General features: G+C 46.7%; 1 protein-coding gene across 1 annotated transcript in view; it reads left to right on the top strand.

Moving 5' to 3' along the window:
- The window catches only part of LOC116975379 (UDP-glucuronosyltransferase 1-1-like), a 77,918-nt gene extending 60,424 nt beyond the window's left edge, over nucleotides 1–17,494 (top strand). Inside the window, exons 5-7 of the mRNA XM_033024425.1 lie at nucleotides 10,043–10,130; nucleotides 12,128–12,347; nucleotides 16,812–17,494. Of these exons, the coding sequence (XP_032880316.1) occupies nucleotides 10,043–10,130; nucleotides 12,128–12,347; nucleotides 16,812–17,088 (585 nt within the window). The 3' untranslated portion in view covers nucleotides 17,089–17,494. The remainder of the gene's footprint in view (nucleotides 1–10,042; nucleotides 10,131–12,127; nucleotides 12,348–16,811) is intronic.
- The last annotated feature ends 663 nt before the right edge of the window (nucleotides 17,495–18,157 follow it).

Here is an 18,157-nt window from a genome sequence, read left to right as displayed (position 1 = left end):
AACCGTGTTATCAATCGGTGAGCCATCTTCCGCCCCCGCTCTCGCAGGCTCTAGGGGTATTCTCTTTAATTTACTTTTAGTAGCATTTAGCGGGTGTCTCCAACTAACTGAAACAGCGTTGGGGACTGCTATCATGGGTAGCTAGCCCATGACGGCCCCAGTGGGGTCTGTTCCCTCCTGTCAGCTGTCTCTCCAAGCTGTCACGTGGACTTTCCCATGTTGTCAGCTGTCCTTTCACAGCAGTCACTGGACGAGTCCAGATTATCAGAATCAAATACACAGGACAAGATGTTAAGAAGTCCCTTGTGCCAATAGGTGGGGAGCATTTCACGACATTCGTTGATTGTTGAGAGTGGTAGACGCTCAACATCTGTGGGGGGCGGGCAGGGGGGGAGTGGATACGTATATCTTGGCCTGGGTAACCTTCAGGACAGTTGGGCACAGGACACATCATCAGTAGTGTACCCTTGCATCACTGGGTGTTTCGGCCTTTTAACACTATACACCCTCCACAAGGGCGGCCCGCTGCAGGATGATCAGCCCTCAGCGCGTGTCCCGTGTCAAACCGTCCCAAAGATTCACCCTGAAATACTTGGGGCCCAGCATGGGTCTTTCCGCTTGAGCCAAATCCACCGGTCTTCTTTCAGCCGCCTCTGAGAGTGATCTTATGGTCTTCCGCAGAGCCTGACCGTGGATTCCAAGCTCCTTCAGCAGTCTGATGGTAGATGACGCAACAAATCCTCTGCATCCCACTTCAACTGGATAGACTTTGGTGTTCCAGCCACGCTGCGTTGCCTCTGCTGCAAGCTCTGCGTAACGCAGCTTCTTACGCTCATAGGCCTCCTCAACAGAGTTCTCCCATGGAACTGTGAGCTCTATGATGTAAGCAGTCTTCTGTGAAGGGGACCAGAACACCAAGTCTGGCCTGAGGTTGGTGGAAGCAATTTCAGGTGGAAAAACTAGTTGTCGGCCGATGTCCGCCAGCATCCTCCAGTCACGGGCCCTGCATAGGTTTCCTTCTTCTGATCTGGTGGAAGGATGTTTAGATGTTTTCTGTCCTTCTCGGACAAAGGTTGTTGCCCTTAGGGGGAGGGGGTTGCTTGCTCTCGGAGGCAAGGAGTTGGTCGCACACCGCCTGTTCTCAAGGGCTGATGCCAGGCTTTTTAGTACCTGATTATGCCGCCACGTGTATCTCCCTTGCGTGAGGCTGGTCTTGCAGCCTACCATGATGTGTTTGAGGGTCGCTGGAGTTGGGCAGAGGGCACAGGTTGGATCCTCGCCGTACCACTGATGGAGGTTCTTTGGTGATGGAAGCACGTCATAAGTCGCTCTGATGATGAAGCTGATCTTGCTTGCTTCCATTTCCCATAGTTCTTTCCAGCTGATCTTCCTCCGCTCCACACCTTCCCACTGCATCCATTGCCCCGGTTTGGCAAGAGAGACCGCCTTTGCACTTCTTGCGGCCTCTTCTTGTCGCCATACTTGTCATCTGCATACTTACTAATCCAATTTACCACACCATCATCCAGATCATTGATGTACATGACAAACAACAGTGGACCCAACACAGATCCCTGTGGCACCCCACTAGTCACTGGCCTCCAACCTGACAAACAACCATCCACCATTACTCTCTGGCATCTCCCATTCAGCCACTGTTGAATCCATCTTGCTACTCCACCATTAATACCCAACCATTGAACCTTCTTAACCAACCTTCCATGAGGAACCTTGTCAAAGGCCTTACTGAAGTCCATATATACAACATCCACTGCTTTACCCTCATCAATTTCCCAAGTAACCTCTTCAAAAAATTCAAGAAGATTAGTCAAACATGATCTTCCAGGCACAAATCCATGTTGACTGTTCCTAATCAGACCCTGTTTATCCAGATGCTTATATATATTATCTCTAAGTATCCTTTCCATTAATTTGCCCACCACTGACGTCAAACTAACAGGTCTATAATTGCTAGGTTTACTCTTAGACCCCTTTTTAAACAATGGAACAACATGCGCAGTACGCCAATCCTCCGGCACTATTCCCGTTTCTAATGACATTTGAAATATTTCTGTCATAGCCCCTGCTATTTCTACACTAACTTCCCTCAATGTCCTAGGGAATATCCTGTCCGGACCTGGAGACTTATCCACTTTTATATTTCTCAAAAGTGTCAGTACTTCCTCTTCTTTGAATCTCATAGTTTCCATAGCTACTCTACTTGTTTCCCTTACCTCACATAATTCAATATCCTTCTCCTTGGTGAATACCGAAGAAAATAAATTGTTCAATATCTCCCCCATCTCTTTTGGCTCTGCAGATAGCTGTCCACTCTGACTCTCTAATGGACCAATTTTATCCCTTGTTATCCTTTTGCTATTAATATAGCTGTAGAAACCCTTTGGGTTTACTTTCAAAGCAACCTCATATCTTCTTTTAGCTTTTCTAATTTCTTTCTTAAGATTCTTTTTACATTCTTTATACTCCTCAAGCACCTCATTTACTCCATGCTGCCTATAATTATTGTAGATCTCCCTCTTTTTCCGAACCAAGTGTCCAATTTCCCTTGAAAACCATGGCTCTTTCCGATTTTTACTATTTCCTTTCAACCGAACAGGGACATAAAGATTCTGTACTCTTAAAATTTCACTTTTAAATATACTCCATTTCTCTTCCACATCTTTCCCATAAAACAAAATGTCCCAATTTACTCCTTTTAAATCCTTTCGCATCTCCTCAAAGTTAGCCTTTCTCCAATCAAAAATCTCAACCCTAGGCCCAGTTCTGACCCTCTCCATAATTATATTGAAACTAATGGTATTGTGATCACTGGTCCTGAACTGTTCCCCAACGCATACCTCTGCCACCTGACCCATCTCATTTCCTAACAGGAGGTCCAGCACCGCCCCTTCTCTAGTAGGTACTTCTATGTATTGCTGCAAAAAACTATCCTGCACACATTTTACAAACTCCAACCCATCCAGCCCATTTACAGAATGTGTTTCCCAGTCTATGTGTGGAAAATTGAAATCTCCCACAATCACTACCTTGTGCTTACTACTAATATCTGCAATCTCCTTACATATTTGCTCTTCCAATTCTCGCTCCCCATTTGGCGGTCTATAATACACCTCTATAAGTGTTGCTACCCCTTTCCCATTTCTCAGTTCCACCCAAATAGCCTCCCTAGACGAGCCCTCTAATCAATCTGCCAAAGCACTGCTGTAATATCTTCCCTGATAAGCAATGCAACACCTCCACCTCTTGCCCCTCCAATTTTACTTCGGAGTCACGTGAGTGACTACGTGAAGAACCCCGCTAGGACGCATGCGTATCATTACGCTACACGCATTCGAACTCGTCATTGCTGGAGGAAGGATGTTCCTCCCAAACGGCAGGGGTTGAACCTGCAACAGTAAGGTGAGCGAACGTCGTTCTTTTACTTACCTTTTTTTTCTACAGAAGGCTGATGAAAACGGGCTGGGGAGAGTCTGCAGAACTGCAGGCAGCCAACAACGGCCGGGTCCCTGCTATCTCCCTTAAACGGGAGCCGGAGCCGACTTCAGCTCCAGGAGGACGCCGACAGCGGTGCAGCATTTCTGGAGCAGTCATTTCCGACGACTCGGACTACAGCCCCACGGACCTATACATGGGTCCGAGGCGCTGGAAGGAGCGGGGAAGCTGGCGGCGGAGAACCGCAAAATTGCGGGCAGCCGGCAGCAGCAGCAGCAAACGGCAAGCTGATCTCCCGTAATGGGAACAGCTGTGCCCGATTTCGCTCCCGACTTCGCTCCCGCGCCGGCCTCGGCCGGTCGGGAGAGGAGCAGCCGCGAGCGACCAGTGCCCGTGTGCATGGGGGTCGGTTTGAGCGGCTGGAGGAGATGGCAAGCAGCCGCGAGCGACCAGTGCCCGTGAGCACCGGGGTCGGTTGGAGCGGCTGCAGCATGACCAGCAGCCGTGACGGCCGGTGCCCGTGAGCACCGAGGTCGGTTGTAGCGGCTGCAGCATGCAGGATAACGAGCAGCCGGGAGCGGCCAGTGCCCGAGAACATTGGAGCCGGTTGGACCGGCTGCAGGAGAAATTAAGCAGCCGCGAGCGACCAGTGCCCGTGAGCACCGAGGTCGGTTGTAGCGGCTGCAACATGCAGGATAAAGAGCAGCCGGGAGCGGCCAGTGCCCGAGAGCATTGGAGCCGGTTGGACCGGCTGCAGGAGAAATTAAGCAGCCATGAGCGGCCAGTGCCCGTGAGCACCGAGGTCGGGTGTAGCGGCTGCAGCATAAAGAGCAGCCGGGAGCGGCCAGTGCCCGAGAGCATTGGAGCCGGTTGGACCGGCTGCAGGAGCAGTACCCCTTGTGGGGCTGCAGAGTGGAAATACTCCAAAGTGGCAAAGCCACAGTGGGCAACTAATAAGCCCCACAGCAGTACTCCTTATGGGGCGGCACAGAGTTTCTCACTCATCAGAGGGGAACACCGAGACTCAATCCTGGGCTGGCTGCAGGAGCTGGAACAAGAGCAGCTTCAGGAGCAGCCGTGATGGCCATTGCCCGTGAGCATTGGAGCCGGATGGAGTGGCTGCAGGAACTGCAGCAGGAGCAGCCTCAGGAGTAACGGCTTCAGGAGCAGCCGCGATGGCCAGTGATCATGTGCATTGGAGCCGGTTGGGTGCCCGAGAGCATCGGGACCAGCTGGAGCGGCTGTTGGAGCATGTAAGTGGCAGCTCCATGAGATGGAGACTAGTCACAGAGGGGCAGCTAGTAAGTCCTACAGCAGTACCTCTTGTAGGGCTGCACAGTGTTCTCCCTCATCAGAGGGGAGTATAGGGGGTCAAGTTTGGGCTCCACTTGAACAGGGGAGCAGAACATACCCCTAGTACACTTAGGGTGCGGAAAACCTATGGGAAAACACTTACCATCAGGGAACTGCAAAACCTGAATGTTCCCAGTATCAACCTAAACATGGTAGGGCAGGGAATTGAAACGAAAGAATGTTCTAAGTCCTAACAGATGAAAACCTGGAACCTCCCAACCTCCAATATTAAAATTTGGAGGCATCTTATCTTAACAGGGAAAGATCTTCACATCGAGGGAACTCTGGGACACATTAAGGAACGTCTTAAAAATTACTTCCTGAGAAATGTGCTACCCTCATCAGACACCGACACCTCAACGACCACGGAGGATGCCGAAATAGTAACTAACCTACTAATAGGAACCAGGGAGGTTGGTAGTGGATAACAGATCTATCTGTATGCATAGAATTATTCTACCGACACTTAAAATTCAGAAGTACAGGGGTATACCTTAGAATTCTTCATTCCATTATCCTCCAGTTCAGCATGTACCGAACTGAATGTTCATGCTTACAGGGAAAGAAACAACTAAAGCACATACTGAACTACAGTGCCCATATATTATAGGACTTATGGAGGACATCCACACGAATCACAGGGATTCGTGTCCTAAATATCCTTCTCATAATTTAGAGGTGGTTGCCACTTCATCTTAGATTGACTAATTTGAATACTTCGTACTTTATATTCATTACAAATGGGAACCTTTGGTGCAACTAAGGGATTGATCCTAGGGTACTACATGGCAAGCATGGTATTAAAATACGCTTGCTATATAGGACTCATTGAAGGTGCCCACAGATGTATTTAACACAACAGATCGTCTGCGATCCACCGTTAACACTCTTCACATGGCAGTAACTTTGCTGTAAGAAAGGGTACAGCCTTTATAGAGGCTTCCAGGGAACTAAACCAGCCATCAGACTGGTAGTAGAATAATTGGCATTAGGGGCTGTGTGACAGCCACATGATATCGGACCTTTACATAATCATAGTACAGAGCGCTACACGCGTCACTCAAGAAATTATGTGGGGGTCATTCTGACCGACTTATGAAACAACCAAACACAGTTACCCGTCTATGGAACCACATTCTGATGGGCCTTGGATTGGGATGCTACTAATTCCATCTCCAGCTGTGGGGGAGATGGAATGCTCAGGAGGCATCACTGCTAACGTTGGGCATATATACCTGGGGAAGTGAGAGCTAGTCATGGCTAAGTCAAATGTTTTGGGTTATATCATCAGTATGTTACTCTACAAATTGACAACACCACCGGGGTAGCATATGTCAACCATATGGGTAGAAACATATCGACACCATGTGACTATCTGGCCAACACTATTTGTGAATTGAATTGAATCCTTCTTGTCAGTCAGACCTTTCGGGCTGAACGAGATGTTGTTGCCTGCAGCCATACATGTAATACTAGCAGCACACAATGGACACGGGCTGGCATCCGCCGCGGTGAGTTCACCGGGTACCTCCACACTGTGATGCAGGCAATAGTCTTAGAGTTACTGTCTCTATTAATCTGGATTAATATCGTATCCAGATAGAGTTTGGATATCAGCTTCCAACTACCAGGAAAACTGAATTTAGTGGCAGACAACAGGTCACGCTAAGTCTAAAAACTCTGTATGGATGTTGGATAAAATATGTATTGCTGGAACAGCTGGTATGGAACACCAGATAACGACCTATTCACATCCATGCTCTTACCAGTTATCAAATTATGTTCTTGGGAGCCAGAACCTGGGGCAGTGGTTCAGATGTATCTTCGCTGATTGGGGGATCATTTATGCATCCCTCCCTTTGCCTCATCAGTCGGTTATTTAGGAAGAAACTATAGACTTCACGTCTCGAATCTTGATAAAACCTGATTGCCCTACGCAACCGGGGTACTGGTGATATCAACATGGGTCAGAACCATACATCACCATCCATCATAGACCTAACTTACTGGGTCTTCCCGCAACAAGGGGAGTTACCCGTCACTATTATATATTAACCTATTTATTTAGAGTTGAAAGCACCTCTTCTACACCTGGGACTGATGAACCGAATGCGGAATTATTTCAGTGGGTCACAGACAGTCCACCCAAACATCAGTACTTGGTATCATCTAGTAATGGGAAGTACTGTCACAACAATAATCATCACCCACAGATCTATGAACATCCCGTCTGTTCTGGAATTCCTGGCAAGCCTCCATTACGATGAGAGGCTCAGTCATAGTGCCATCAACTGCGCTAGAGGTGCTCTGTCAATATACCTGTCGAAGGTACAGAGCGGCATTCTGTTGGGACAAACCCTGGTAAACAAACTCATGAGGGGCATTTTTAAAATTAGTCCCCAAGAACCAGGTACTCCCAAATATGGGATGTGAGCATTGTACTGACCATGTTAAGAAACTGGTCTCCAGCTACAGCTCTGTTCCTACGGAAACTGACTATGAAAACAGTCATGCTGATGGTCCTGGTCACGCCACAAGGGTCCAGTCACCACAGAAAACAAGGGTGGACAACATGATTAATTCATCTGGAATTTAAGGTTTACATCAGTGTAATAGTCATACAGAACAGACAGGGGTCAGCAGGCCTAAAAAACAGAATTCAGGGCCTACCCTACAGATGGTCGTCTCTGTATTATAACACACTTACTATCATACTTGAAGTATACTAAGATCATCAGAGGGGAGGAATGTCACTTTAATCAGCTACTAACAGCCATTTAAAACAGTGACAGTCCAGACCATCTCTGGATGGCTAAAACAAGTCCTAAATAGGCTGGAGTGGGAACTAGCATTTCAAATCTCACTCCACCAGGGCTGCAGCTGGTATCTGTTGTCTAATCTTACTATGTTTAGTCATTACAGTTATCTGTGATTTCACACCGCTGCTTTGAAGAATGACACGCATGCGTCCTAGCGGGGTTCTTCACGTAGTCCCTCAACGTTCCTCCTCATAAAATAAGGATCAAACTTCAAACTGGTAAGTTCTCGTTTAATCTTACTATTCTATCACACCTGAAGCAATGAAATCCTGGAATATTTAGTTTCCAATCACAGCCCTCCTGCAACCATGTTTCACTGATCGCCACAACATCATACTTCCAGGTGTCAATCCAGGCTCTAAGTTCATCCACCTTTCTTACAATGCTCCTAGCATTAAAATATACACATTTAAGAAACCCACCCTCTCTTATTCTCTGTTTATTGTCTTTTTCTTCTCTCTCCCCTACATTTTGGGTCAGAGTGCTACCATTCTCTGCCTCCTGCCTCACACACTGACTGCTAGCTTTCCCAATTTGAGTCCCTCCCCCCAACCATACTAGTTTAAAGTCTCCCCAGTAGCCTTTGCAAATCTCCCCGCCGGGATATTGGTCCCTCTCGAGTTCAAGTGCAACCCGTCCTTTCTGTACAGGTCGCACCTTCCCCAAAAGAGGTCCCAATGATCCAGAAACTTGAATCCATACCCACTGCACCAGTCCCTCATCCACTCATTTATCCTCCACCTCGCTCCATTCCTACTCTCACTGTCGCGTGGCACAGGCAGTAATCCTGAGATTGTTACCTTTGCAGTCCTTCTCCTTAACTCTCTACCTAACTCCCTAAATTCTTCTTTCAGGACCTCTTCTCTTTTTTTACCTATGTCGTTGGTACCTATATGTACCACAACTTCAGGCTCCTCTCCCTCCCATTTCAGGATTTCTTGGATCCGTTCAGACACATCCCTGACCCTGGCACCAGGGAGGCAAACTACCATCCGGGTCTCTTGTCTGCGTCCACCGAATCGCCTATCCGACCCCCTGACTATAGAGTCCCCTATTACAATTGCCCTCCTCTTCTTTTCCTTACCCTTCTGAGCAACAGGACCGGTCTTTATGCCAGAGGCCCGGCCGCTGTCGCTGCCCCCAGGTAGGCTGTCTCCCCCACCCTTACTCAAACATGAGTACTTATTTTCAAGGTGTACAGCCACCGGGGTACTCACCAGTCCCTGCCTCTGCCCGTTGCCCTTCCTAACTGTGACCCAGTTTTCTGTCTCCCGTGGTCTTGGAGTGACCACCTCCCTGTAACTCCTATCTATGACCTCCTCGCTCTCCCTGAGCAGACAGAGGTCATCGAGTTGCTGTTCCAGGTTCCTAACACGGTCCCTTAGGAGCCCCATCTCGACGCACCTGGCACAGATGTGGACGTCTGGAGGGCACTCAGACTCCATGACCTCCCACATCTGACATCCAGAACAGTAAACTGCCCTGGCCCTCATTCTCCCCCTTAACCGAATACAATAAAGCCTTACCCGGGATACAAGCCAATCAGCTGCTTCCTCTAGTCCTGTAACGGCTGCTTCCTCTAGTCCGTTCGACCAATCAGAGGCTTCCACCATCCCCCTTAAATTGAAGTGTGATCTGCGAATGGAACGTTGCAGATTTTGGTTCCTCCCTCTGTAACGGCTCCTGGGCCTCTGTTGAAACAAGCCCCGCGATGGGTTTTTTAACTCACCACACGAAGGTCACTCCTCCCTCTGTAACGGCTCCTGGGCCTCTGTTGAAACAAGCCCCGCGATGGGTTTTTTAACTCAGCACACGAAGGTCGCTCCTCCCTCACCAATGGCTCCTGGGCCTCCTCCATTGTTCCCCCGTGGTCGGGGCCATAAACCTCCGCAGTCGCCGCTACGGGTGGCCAGATGTACAGGCCCTCTCGTCTGGAAGATAAGTCCCAAATCGGTGCTTCCCTACCGGAGACCGCGGCTTCAGGATGTTGTAAGCCGCGGGCCGGCAGTTGGAGCTCTTCTCCAGGGATCCCCGGTGAGGGATCCCGCTCCGGATGGTAAGTCCACGCCACGCCTGCGGCTAGAAGCTCCGCAGACCGCGGCTTCAAGATGTTGTAGGCCGCGGGCCGGCGGTCGGAGCTCTTCTCTAGGGATCCCCAACGAGGGATCCTAGGCTCCGAACATCGCGTCAGCGGCAAGAAGCTCCGCAGACCGCGGCTTCAGGCTGTAACACTCCGCGGGCTAGCGATCGGAGCACTACCTTCTGGCGACCCCGGCATGGGTTCGCCCTGCTCCGCGATGCAATGAGGCTACCGATGATAGACAGTTTATTCAAGGTGTATAGGTTGGACTGAAGGGCCTCTTCCGTGCTGTACAATCCAATGATGCTGCATCTGACCGTTGCATCTTTTGTGACAGGTGTTGTGGAGACACAGTGGAGAAAGGCCCTCAACACTGGCACCCAACACCAAGCTGATGGACTGGCTGCCTCAGAACGATTTGCTGGGTAAGAGAGCAACATGGTTTGATAATGTCTCCCCCTCCCCCATCTCCCAAAAACCCTTCACTGAAATACTTGATACATCAAATTGAGATTTGCAGAGAAGGGTCTTGACCCAAAACATCACCTATCCATGATCTCCAGAGTTGCTGCCTGACCCGTTGAGTTATTCCAGCACATTGTTTCTATCTTTGCAGAGTTATTGTTAAAGTGACTGTTTCCCTGTTTCCACGTCAGTCTTAGCTGCTCCTGAATGGTGGGCAAATTTCCTTGCTGGCTTTCCTGGAGCTAAAGAAAGAGGTATATATTTGATGAGGAGGTGCTCTGTAAAGAACTTCTCCTCCATGTCCTGTCCTGCATCCAATATGTCCACTGCACCTTCAATAAACTTAATTACAATGAATGACCCATGGAGTTATCCAGCACATGAAGAGGGCCTTCCATCCACTGTATCCATGCTGATCATGAAGTATCTGTTCATATTGATCCTATTTACCACCACTTGTTCCATAGCTGTCTAAATCTTGAATGTTCTTAAATGTTTAGACAGTCTCTGCCTGCACCTCAGAAGGTTTTAGATTTCAGTCATCCTGTCAATGAAGAGGTTCTTCCTCAGATTCTCTCTGACCCTCTCAGCCTGTACCCTAAACCTACACCTTATAGTTTTAGACACCTCTGCTGTGGAGAAATGATTCTGGCTATTTAGCCCATCTCTGCCCCACGGCATTTTTTTACACCTCTATAATCTCTCCACTCAGCTTCCCCCATTCCAAGGAGAATAAACCATCCTAACCGCTCTCTCTTCATGGCTTGACAGTTCCATCCCAGGCAATGTCCTGGTGAATCACCTCTGCATCCTCTCCAGTACAATCACATCATTCCTATAGTGTGGCAACCAGAACTGTTCACAATATTCCAGCTCTAGCCTATCCAATGCTCTCTAAAGGTGTACCGTGACCTCCTTGCTCTTGTATACTCTGGCCTGGCTAATGAAGGCAGGCATCCCATATGCCTTCTTCATCACCTGTGCAGCCACACTTAGGAATCCTTGGGCAAAAACACCAATTTCCTCTGTTTCTCAGTACTCCTTCTGTTCCTACCATTCATTGTGTACGTTTACCCTCATTAGTCTTTCTAAAACGTATCACTTCACACTTATCAGTTTGTCACTACTCTGCCTATTTTACCGTCCGTATCAGTGTCATCCTGCAGCCTCTGATTATCCTCCTCACTGTGAGCTTTGTGCTTCCAGTTTGTTTCTGGGACAGTAAAGCTGACCCATCTCTGAGCCAGATCAGAGATGGAAGTGAGTTTGCAAGGAAGATGTAAAGTCTTAGTTCCCCCGTAACTTATCCCTGTATTATCATCACCCCACTATTCGCCTAGCTGTACCCCATCCCCCTAGCCAAACTTTGGGAACTGACAAGGATGAGAGAGAACAGAAACTTTGCATCTTCTATGGAGACGAAGGTGTCAAGTAGGATGATGCCAGTGAAGGGAGAGGTCAAACTTAATCCCTGTGAGCTCCCTCCCCCCCCATTAGTTTACTGCAACCCAGCGTATCTCCTGCATTGTTGTTTCTTCAGTAGTGGCTGAATTAGCAGAGACAGAGTGGGGTAGCATTGGAAGTATTAAATAGTGAAGGGATATGAATAATACAGAGATGCTGAGAACCTGTGGATATTGTGCCCTCAGGTTCACTCACACTGAGCTGCATAAAGAAAAAACAATCGTCAACAAAGGACTGGGAGCTGCCCTGCTGAAATTGCAATCGTTAACCTCTTCCCTCCCCGACTATGTGAAAAGCAAGATTGGAAATTGACGCCAAACATTCAAAATGTCTTGCAATAGGGAGCAATAACCCCAGGTTCCCTTTGTGTAAGGGCTCCTTCCTGTAAACGTGGGCCCTCTGATCTTCTAACACATTGCTGAAAATGATAGATTCAAGGGTTATTGGTTAACAAAGGGATTAATTTACTGTTTTCCATTGATTTGCGATCTAGCGCATCCCAAAACACGAGCTTTCCTGACCCATGGGGGGACACATGGAATCTACGAGGCGATCTGCAGTGCTGTGCCTATGGTCATGTTGCCATTATTTGGAGATCAGATGGATAACACACTGCGTATGATGCGTCATGGGACTGGCATTATATTGAATTTGAAGGACATCACTTCCCGGGACCTCGTGGATGCATTAAACAATGTTATCAATAATACCAGGTCAGTGTTCTTCATGTAGGTGGAGACACATTAAATCTTCAAAGTCAAAGGATTTTAAAAAGAGCAAAAACAAATCTGATCAGGTTTTAGACCTCAGAGTGCTTTCTAACCAAGTGAGTGCTTTTTGAATCATAGTTATAATTTGTGTGCAGCAAATTCCCATAAACTGGAGAAGCGGAGGGTCAGGTGTTACCTGCTAGAAGTACATAATATTATGCGAGGTGTAGTATAGGGTAGATCAGCAGTTTTTTTCCAGGGTGGAAAGGCCAAATACTGGAGGACATAGATTTAAGTTGAGAGGGGTAAAGTTTGATGGAGATTTGAGACAGGCTTTTTACGGAGGAAATTAGTAGGTGCCTTGAACACACTGCAAAGGGTGGCGGTGGAAACACACACAATAACAATATTTATGAGTAGAGCCAGAATGTTAAGGCGCTAAAAATCTCTGAAATAGGCAGGCAAAAAGGCATAATAAAATTACAAAAAAGATACAAAAGATAATTATAACTGCATTAAATACTATATTATATTATAATTATATACTACATTAAATGACCAAAGTTGCCTGGTTGCACATAACTACCAGCATTTTTTCAAATTATCTGGTGTTAAACTATGCCGTCTGTCAGACAGAATATGCTACAGTTGTGAAAAACTTCTTTCTACCCCAGCTGAGGTCACTGGTGCATACCTGAAACAAGCTACAAACTCTACATTCATGTCGATATCGTGCATTACAACTACCTTTGAGAACTTTAGCTATGTTTTGTATTTCTTCAAGATCTTTGTTAGCTAAAATCACCCTCACATTTTCCTTGTATGTCTTTACCTACATCGCCAGGAACTTTAAGCACAAAGTACAGCAAGTGAAGATGTAAACAACTGAGCAATAATTCAGCTCTTTGTCTTCTCCAATACTTCCAATGTCAAGAAATACTCCTTTGATGGTTGACCTGCCTCCAGTGTACCAATGACCACATTGGCAACAAATCTCCCCACAGCATCAGTTATCTCGACTATTGAGATCCATATTTTATTGCATGCAACTTCATCTCTAATTTTCTGCACAACAATGTTGAAGTTGCTGTCAACATAATTTTTCCGTAATGATGACTCGCTTGGTATATGTTCCTCTGTGTATTTCCCTAAAAAAACCTCTGAGAGATTTGTTTTCCAATTTCCACAGTGGAATTCCAGCATCAATGAATGCGTTGCATAGATCATTCAAAAATTCAGATTTGCGATTGGAGCCAGCAGTAAATGTTGTGAGGAGACAAGCTTGCGTATTTCCTACCTTCTGTTTCTCTGCCACCAACGTGCTTAGCTGTCTGTACATGCATGGAGATGAAATATTTTTTCTCATGATTCACTGCTTTCTCACATGCGTTGCAAAACAGCACACAGTTGGCTGTAGAGAATATATCACTCTCGTACATCTCACCAAATCATTCTCGACTTTAGGCATTTTGATGCTTGCAGGGATAGATCCTACAGGAGCGGGGATGCAGACCTCTACAGGCTGGCCAAGTACAAGCTAAGAAGAGGAATCAGAGCTGCCAAGGAAAGGTACTCTGAGAAGTTGAGGAGCAAGTTCTCAGCAAATGACTCTTCTTCAGTGGACAATCGTCAGTTGACCAACGACCTGAACGAGTTCTACTGCAGTTTTGATAAACAGGAACTTAACTCTGGTAACCCCAACCAACACCTACTCACAGCTTGACTCCAGTTTGAAAAGACTGGACCCTTCCCCACCTACTCCTCCCCAATCACCACTTTACACCTACTTAAATCATGACTCCAGTTGCAAAGACTGGACCCTTTCCCACGCACCCCTCTCCAATCACCACTTAACACCCACTAACAGCCGGGTTGGGCCCGGTGGTGTAAATTATCTTGTAAGTTACGTTAAAACGGCAAAAAAGGCTGATTTGGGCACTCAATCGTGAAAAAGGCATTATCTTCCTGAAATCATCAAAAAAGGCATGAAAAGGTACATTACATTTATGGCAAAATCCTGGTTCTATTTATGAGGCATATTGACCAGACGTGGACAGGTAGAAAAGGAGGTATATAGACTATGGAGTGATATAGACCATGTGCAGTGTAAATTGGCATCATGGTCAGCATAGTCATCACCAGTTCCTGCACTGAACTGTTCTATATTCTATGTTCTAAACAGCACAGTGATAAAGAACAGATAATCTACATCAGTGATGCTGGTCGAGGGGTTGTCCAGGACATCAAGAAGAACTTTCTGAGTCTTTACAGTAGAGCCATGGGATCTTTAATAGCCACGCTTGGATAGAGTGGCTGAATGTCTTCAGCACAGATAGCAATCCCTCGAGTGCAGCCGTTTCTCGGTAGTGCATTGGAACACAAGCATAGGTTGCTGGAAAGAGACTTCAACTCATGACTCAAAGGGAAGAATGATACCTTCAAGAAATCATTGTATGAAGCAAAATCCATCTCAAAATCCATCTCAAAGGCAAGAGGGAGTCATTGCTTCCATATTGCAGCAGATTGACTAATCATCTCCATGATAAGATGTGATTATTTAGGTTACCGTGATTCATTCCAAACTATCGACTGCACTGAATAATTGGTAATCACAAAATGCTGGAGCAACTCAGGGGGTCAGGCAGCATCTCTGGAGAAAAGGAATACGTGATGTTTTGGGTCAAGACCCTTCTTCAGACCTTTCAGCCTCATCTCCAGAAAGAATGCACAAACGTAAAAGGATTATCATGGAGACCCAAGGAAATCAGAATCAGAATCAGAATCACACTTTATTCGCCAAGTGTGTTTTGCAACACACGAGGAATTTCATTGGCCAGGTCAGTCATACAATTAAAAATAACATGTCACTTCAAAAACACATTTTAACATGAACATCCACCATAGTGACTCCTACACATTCCTCACTGTGATGGAAGGCGAAATAAAGTTAAAGTCCCTTCCCTTAGTTCTTCCTCGGTCATGGGCCTCGAGTCTCCGTTGACGGGATGATCTTAACTCCCGTAGCCGGCGGCGTTCGGGCCCTCTGCGTCGAGGCGATCAGCTCCTGCATCGGGGGGGATGTCAGCTCCCCCGCGCTGGACGATTGAACCTTGCGTCGGGGCTGATGAACCTTCCACGACGTTGGAGCTCCCGACTAGTCTCACCCGAGACTGCGAGCCCTTGGTGTTGGTTCCACGGTGATCGCAGTGGGAGCGATCCCAGGCAAGGGATCAGCTCCGATGTTAAATCCATGCCTCACGATAGGGCTCAAAGTCAGTACGAGGAGGCTTCCAGCTCCAGAGCCCAGAGAATGTGATCCGAAAATTGATTACATCTCCGGGAAGATAAGAACCTGAAAAAAAAAAGTTTTCCCCCAATCCTCTCTCCGCTCCCCCCACATAAAACAAACCGAAGAAAATTAAAACTAAACTTTAAACAAACAATAAATAACAAAAAGAGTGAAAAGACGAACAGTGATGCTCATGTGATGACACATGTGATGCTCTTGGCATCTTTGTCAGCACAGACATTGTAGGGCAAGGGGCCTGTTCTTGTGTTGTACTGTTCTATGTACTATGATTTATTTCTAGAGAATACACCAGAAATGTTGAACTGGTGGAAGACACGGGAAGACTCGAGATGTAGGGATGGAATGGAATGGGTGCCATCTTGTGGCAGAAAATCATCAGTTTCTAAATTGCACTATCATGAAGTAAAATAATACAAAAAAACAGCCTGGTGTTGAAGTTGTTAGTGCTGTTGCCTCACAGCTCCCTGGGCTTGGTTACAAGCCTGACCTTGGGTGCTGGCTCTTTGCTACACATTTTTCAAATCAACATGTGGCTTTATACCAGTTGATCGTATTTCCCCCTCATGTTCCAAAGGTTAATTGACCACTGTAAATCACCCCTAATCTAGGCACACGGTGAAAGAATAAAAAGGGAGTTTTATGGGCAGGAGGGAGGATGTTACACGGATCTAGAGAACTACAAGGGGGGAATAGATTCAATGATTCAATCATACTTTATTGTCACATGTACCAAGGTAGAGTGAAATGGTTTGTTTTGCATACAACCCAGTTGGATAGCAGACCTCACCAAGGCAGCACACAAGTGTCGCCACGTTTTGGCACTGACAAAGTTGCAAAAGTTCACCAAACAGTCCTATCCTCTGCCTGCCTGTACGTGGCAGTAGCTCCCCGGCAGGTCCTCCTTTCGTTCTCAGCGGCCCTCCGTGCTCTCCGACGGGAACACTCTTGGCGTGATGCCCAGCAGGGACCTATATCTCTACCTGTAGCATTAGAGCAGCACATAAACTGCACAGTAACCCCAGCTTTAAAACTAGAAAACATATCAATAATGCTGCACCAACTGGATAGATTGGATAGATCCAATATCCAATCTATTGGTGTTGGCAGCTGTTCAATGAGGACGACTATCTTAACTGTGCAACAACTGTACGTTTCAGATACAAGGAAACCATGATGAGGATGTCGTCACTGCACAAGGATCGGCCGGTGGAGCCCCTGGCCCTCTCTGTCTATTGGGTGGAGTTTGTGATGAAGCACAGAGGAGCCAAACATTTGCAAACTGCCGCTCACCATCTGAGCTGGGTCCAGTACCACTGCTTGGATGTCATCGGTATCCTTCTCGCTGTAGCCCTGCTGCTGGTCTACCTGATGTTCAAGTGCTGCTCAATCTGTCTACACAGAGTGAGGGGACATAGAAAGAACAAACTTGACTGAAGCACTAGAGATGAGGCTTCACAGGGCATCTGATTATCTGACCTTCCATCTGCAATCATGCAATAGAGTCCAACCCATGGACACCACTTGCTCTGAGTCAGACCTCTTGACAGTCTCCACAACTTTACTCTTCCATCCATGGTCGTACCAGCATCTAAGTTCTGCTCTGGAAACACCACTGCCACTCTCTCAGTGTTTCCTTGAAACCTCCCCCGTTCATCAACGTTTGGAGATCTTCCCAAATATTTACTTATGTACTTAACCCTAGAATGTTAGGCCAAGGCATAGGTGCAGAATTAGACCATACAGCCCATCAAGTCCACTCCGCCATTCAATCATGGCTGATCTACTTTTCCCTCAAGCCACCATTCTCCTGTTTTTTCCTTGTAACCTTTGACATCCTTACTAATCAAGAGTCTATCAATACAAAGCCTGCTTTAAAAATGCCAATGACTTGGCCTCTGCAGCTACTCTGAGGCATTGAATTCCACAGATTCACCACTCTCTGGCTGAAGAGTTGCTTTTAGTTGTTTGTAACTGCTGCTGTGCAGATCCTTTGATGTTTCACAATGTTCGATATACCTTTTAAGTGCAAGATGTTTCTCGAGTGAACTCCCCAGATTAATGAGGTCTGTTCACACTGGAGATCCTCATTTACGGTATAACTTATCTTTCACAAATCTACACCTGGAGGAGTAAGCAATGTCCTCCATTTCCCAACCCCAACATTTTAACCACCTCACTGGAATGTCAACTACTATCCTTTAAGTCTAGATAGATTAAGATTTGTTATTCTGTTACGACCACGGCCTCTATTAGTTGGTATTTCATAATTCCACAATGGATTAAATAACAAAGTGAATAATCTCCTACTTCAATCCTATAACTGGCCAACCAATTGTATTTATTAGTTAAAAACAAAAAAAATTCAAAACTAATATATACATGGCAAAGATGGAAATTTAAGATCCCTTGGACCTGACGTGCATTCCATGAGAATGACCAGAAGATGGCACCATAATAAACAACAAAAAAACACAGTTATCTGGCTCCAATGCCTTCATCCTGA

This window comes from Amblyraja radiata, chromosome 7 (genome assembly GCF_010909765.2).
Source record: "Amblyraja radiata isolate CabotCenter1 chromosome 7, sAmbRad1.1.pri, whole genome shotgun sequence".
Taxonomy (NCBI): domain Eukaryota; kingdom Metazoa; phylum Chordata; class Chondrichthyes; order Rajiformes; family Rajidae; genus Amblyraja; species Amblyraja radiata.
Note: the sequence above shows the minus strand (reverse complement) of the source record. Positions and strands in the feature narration are given on the sequence as shown.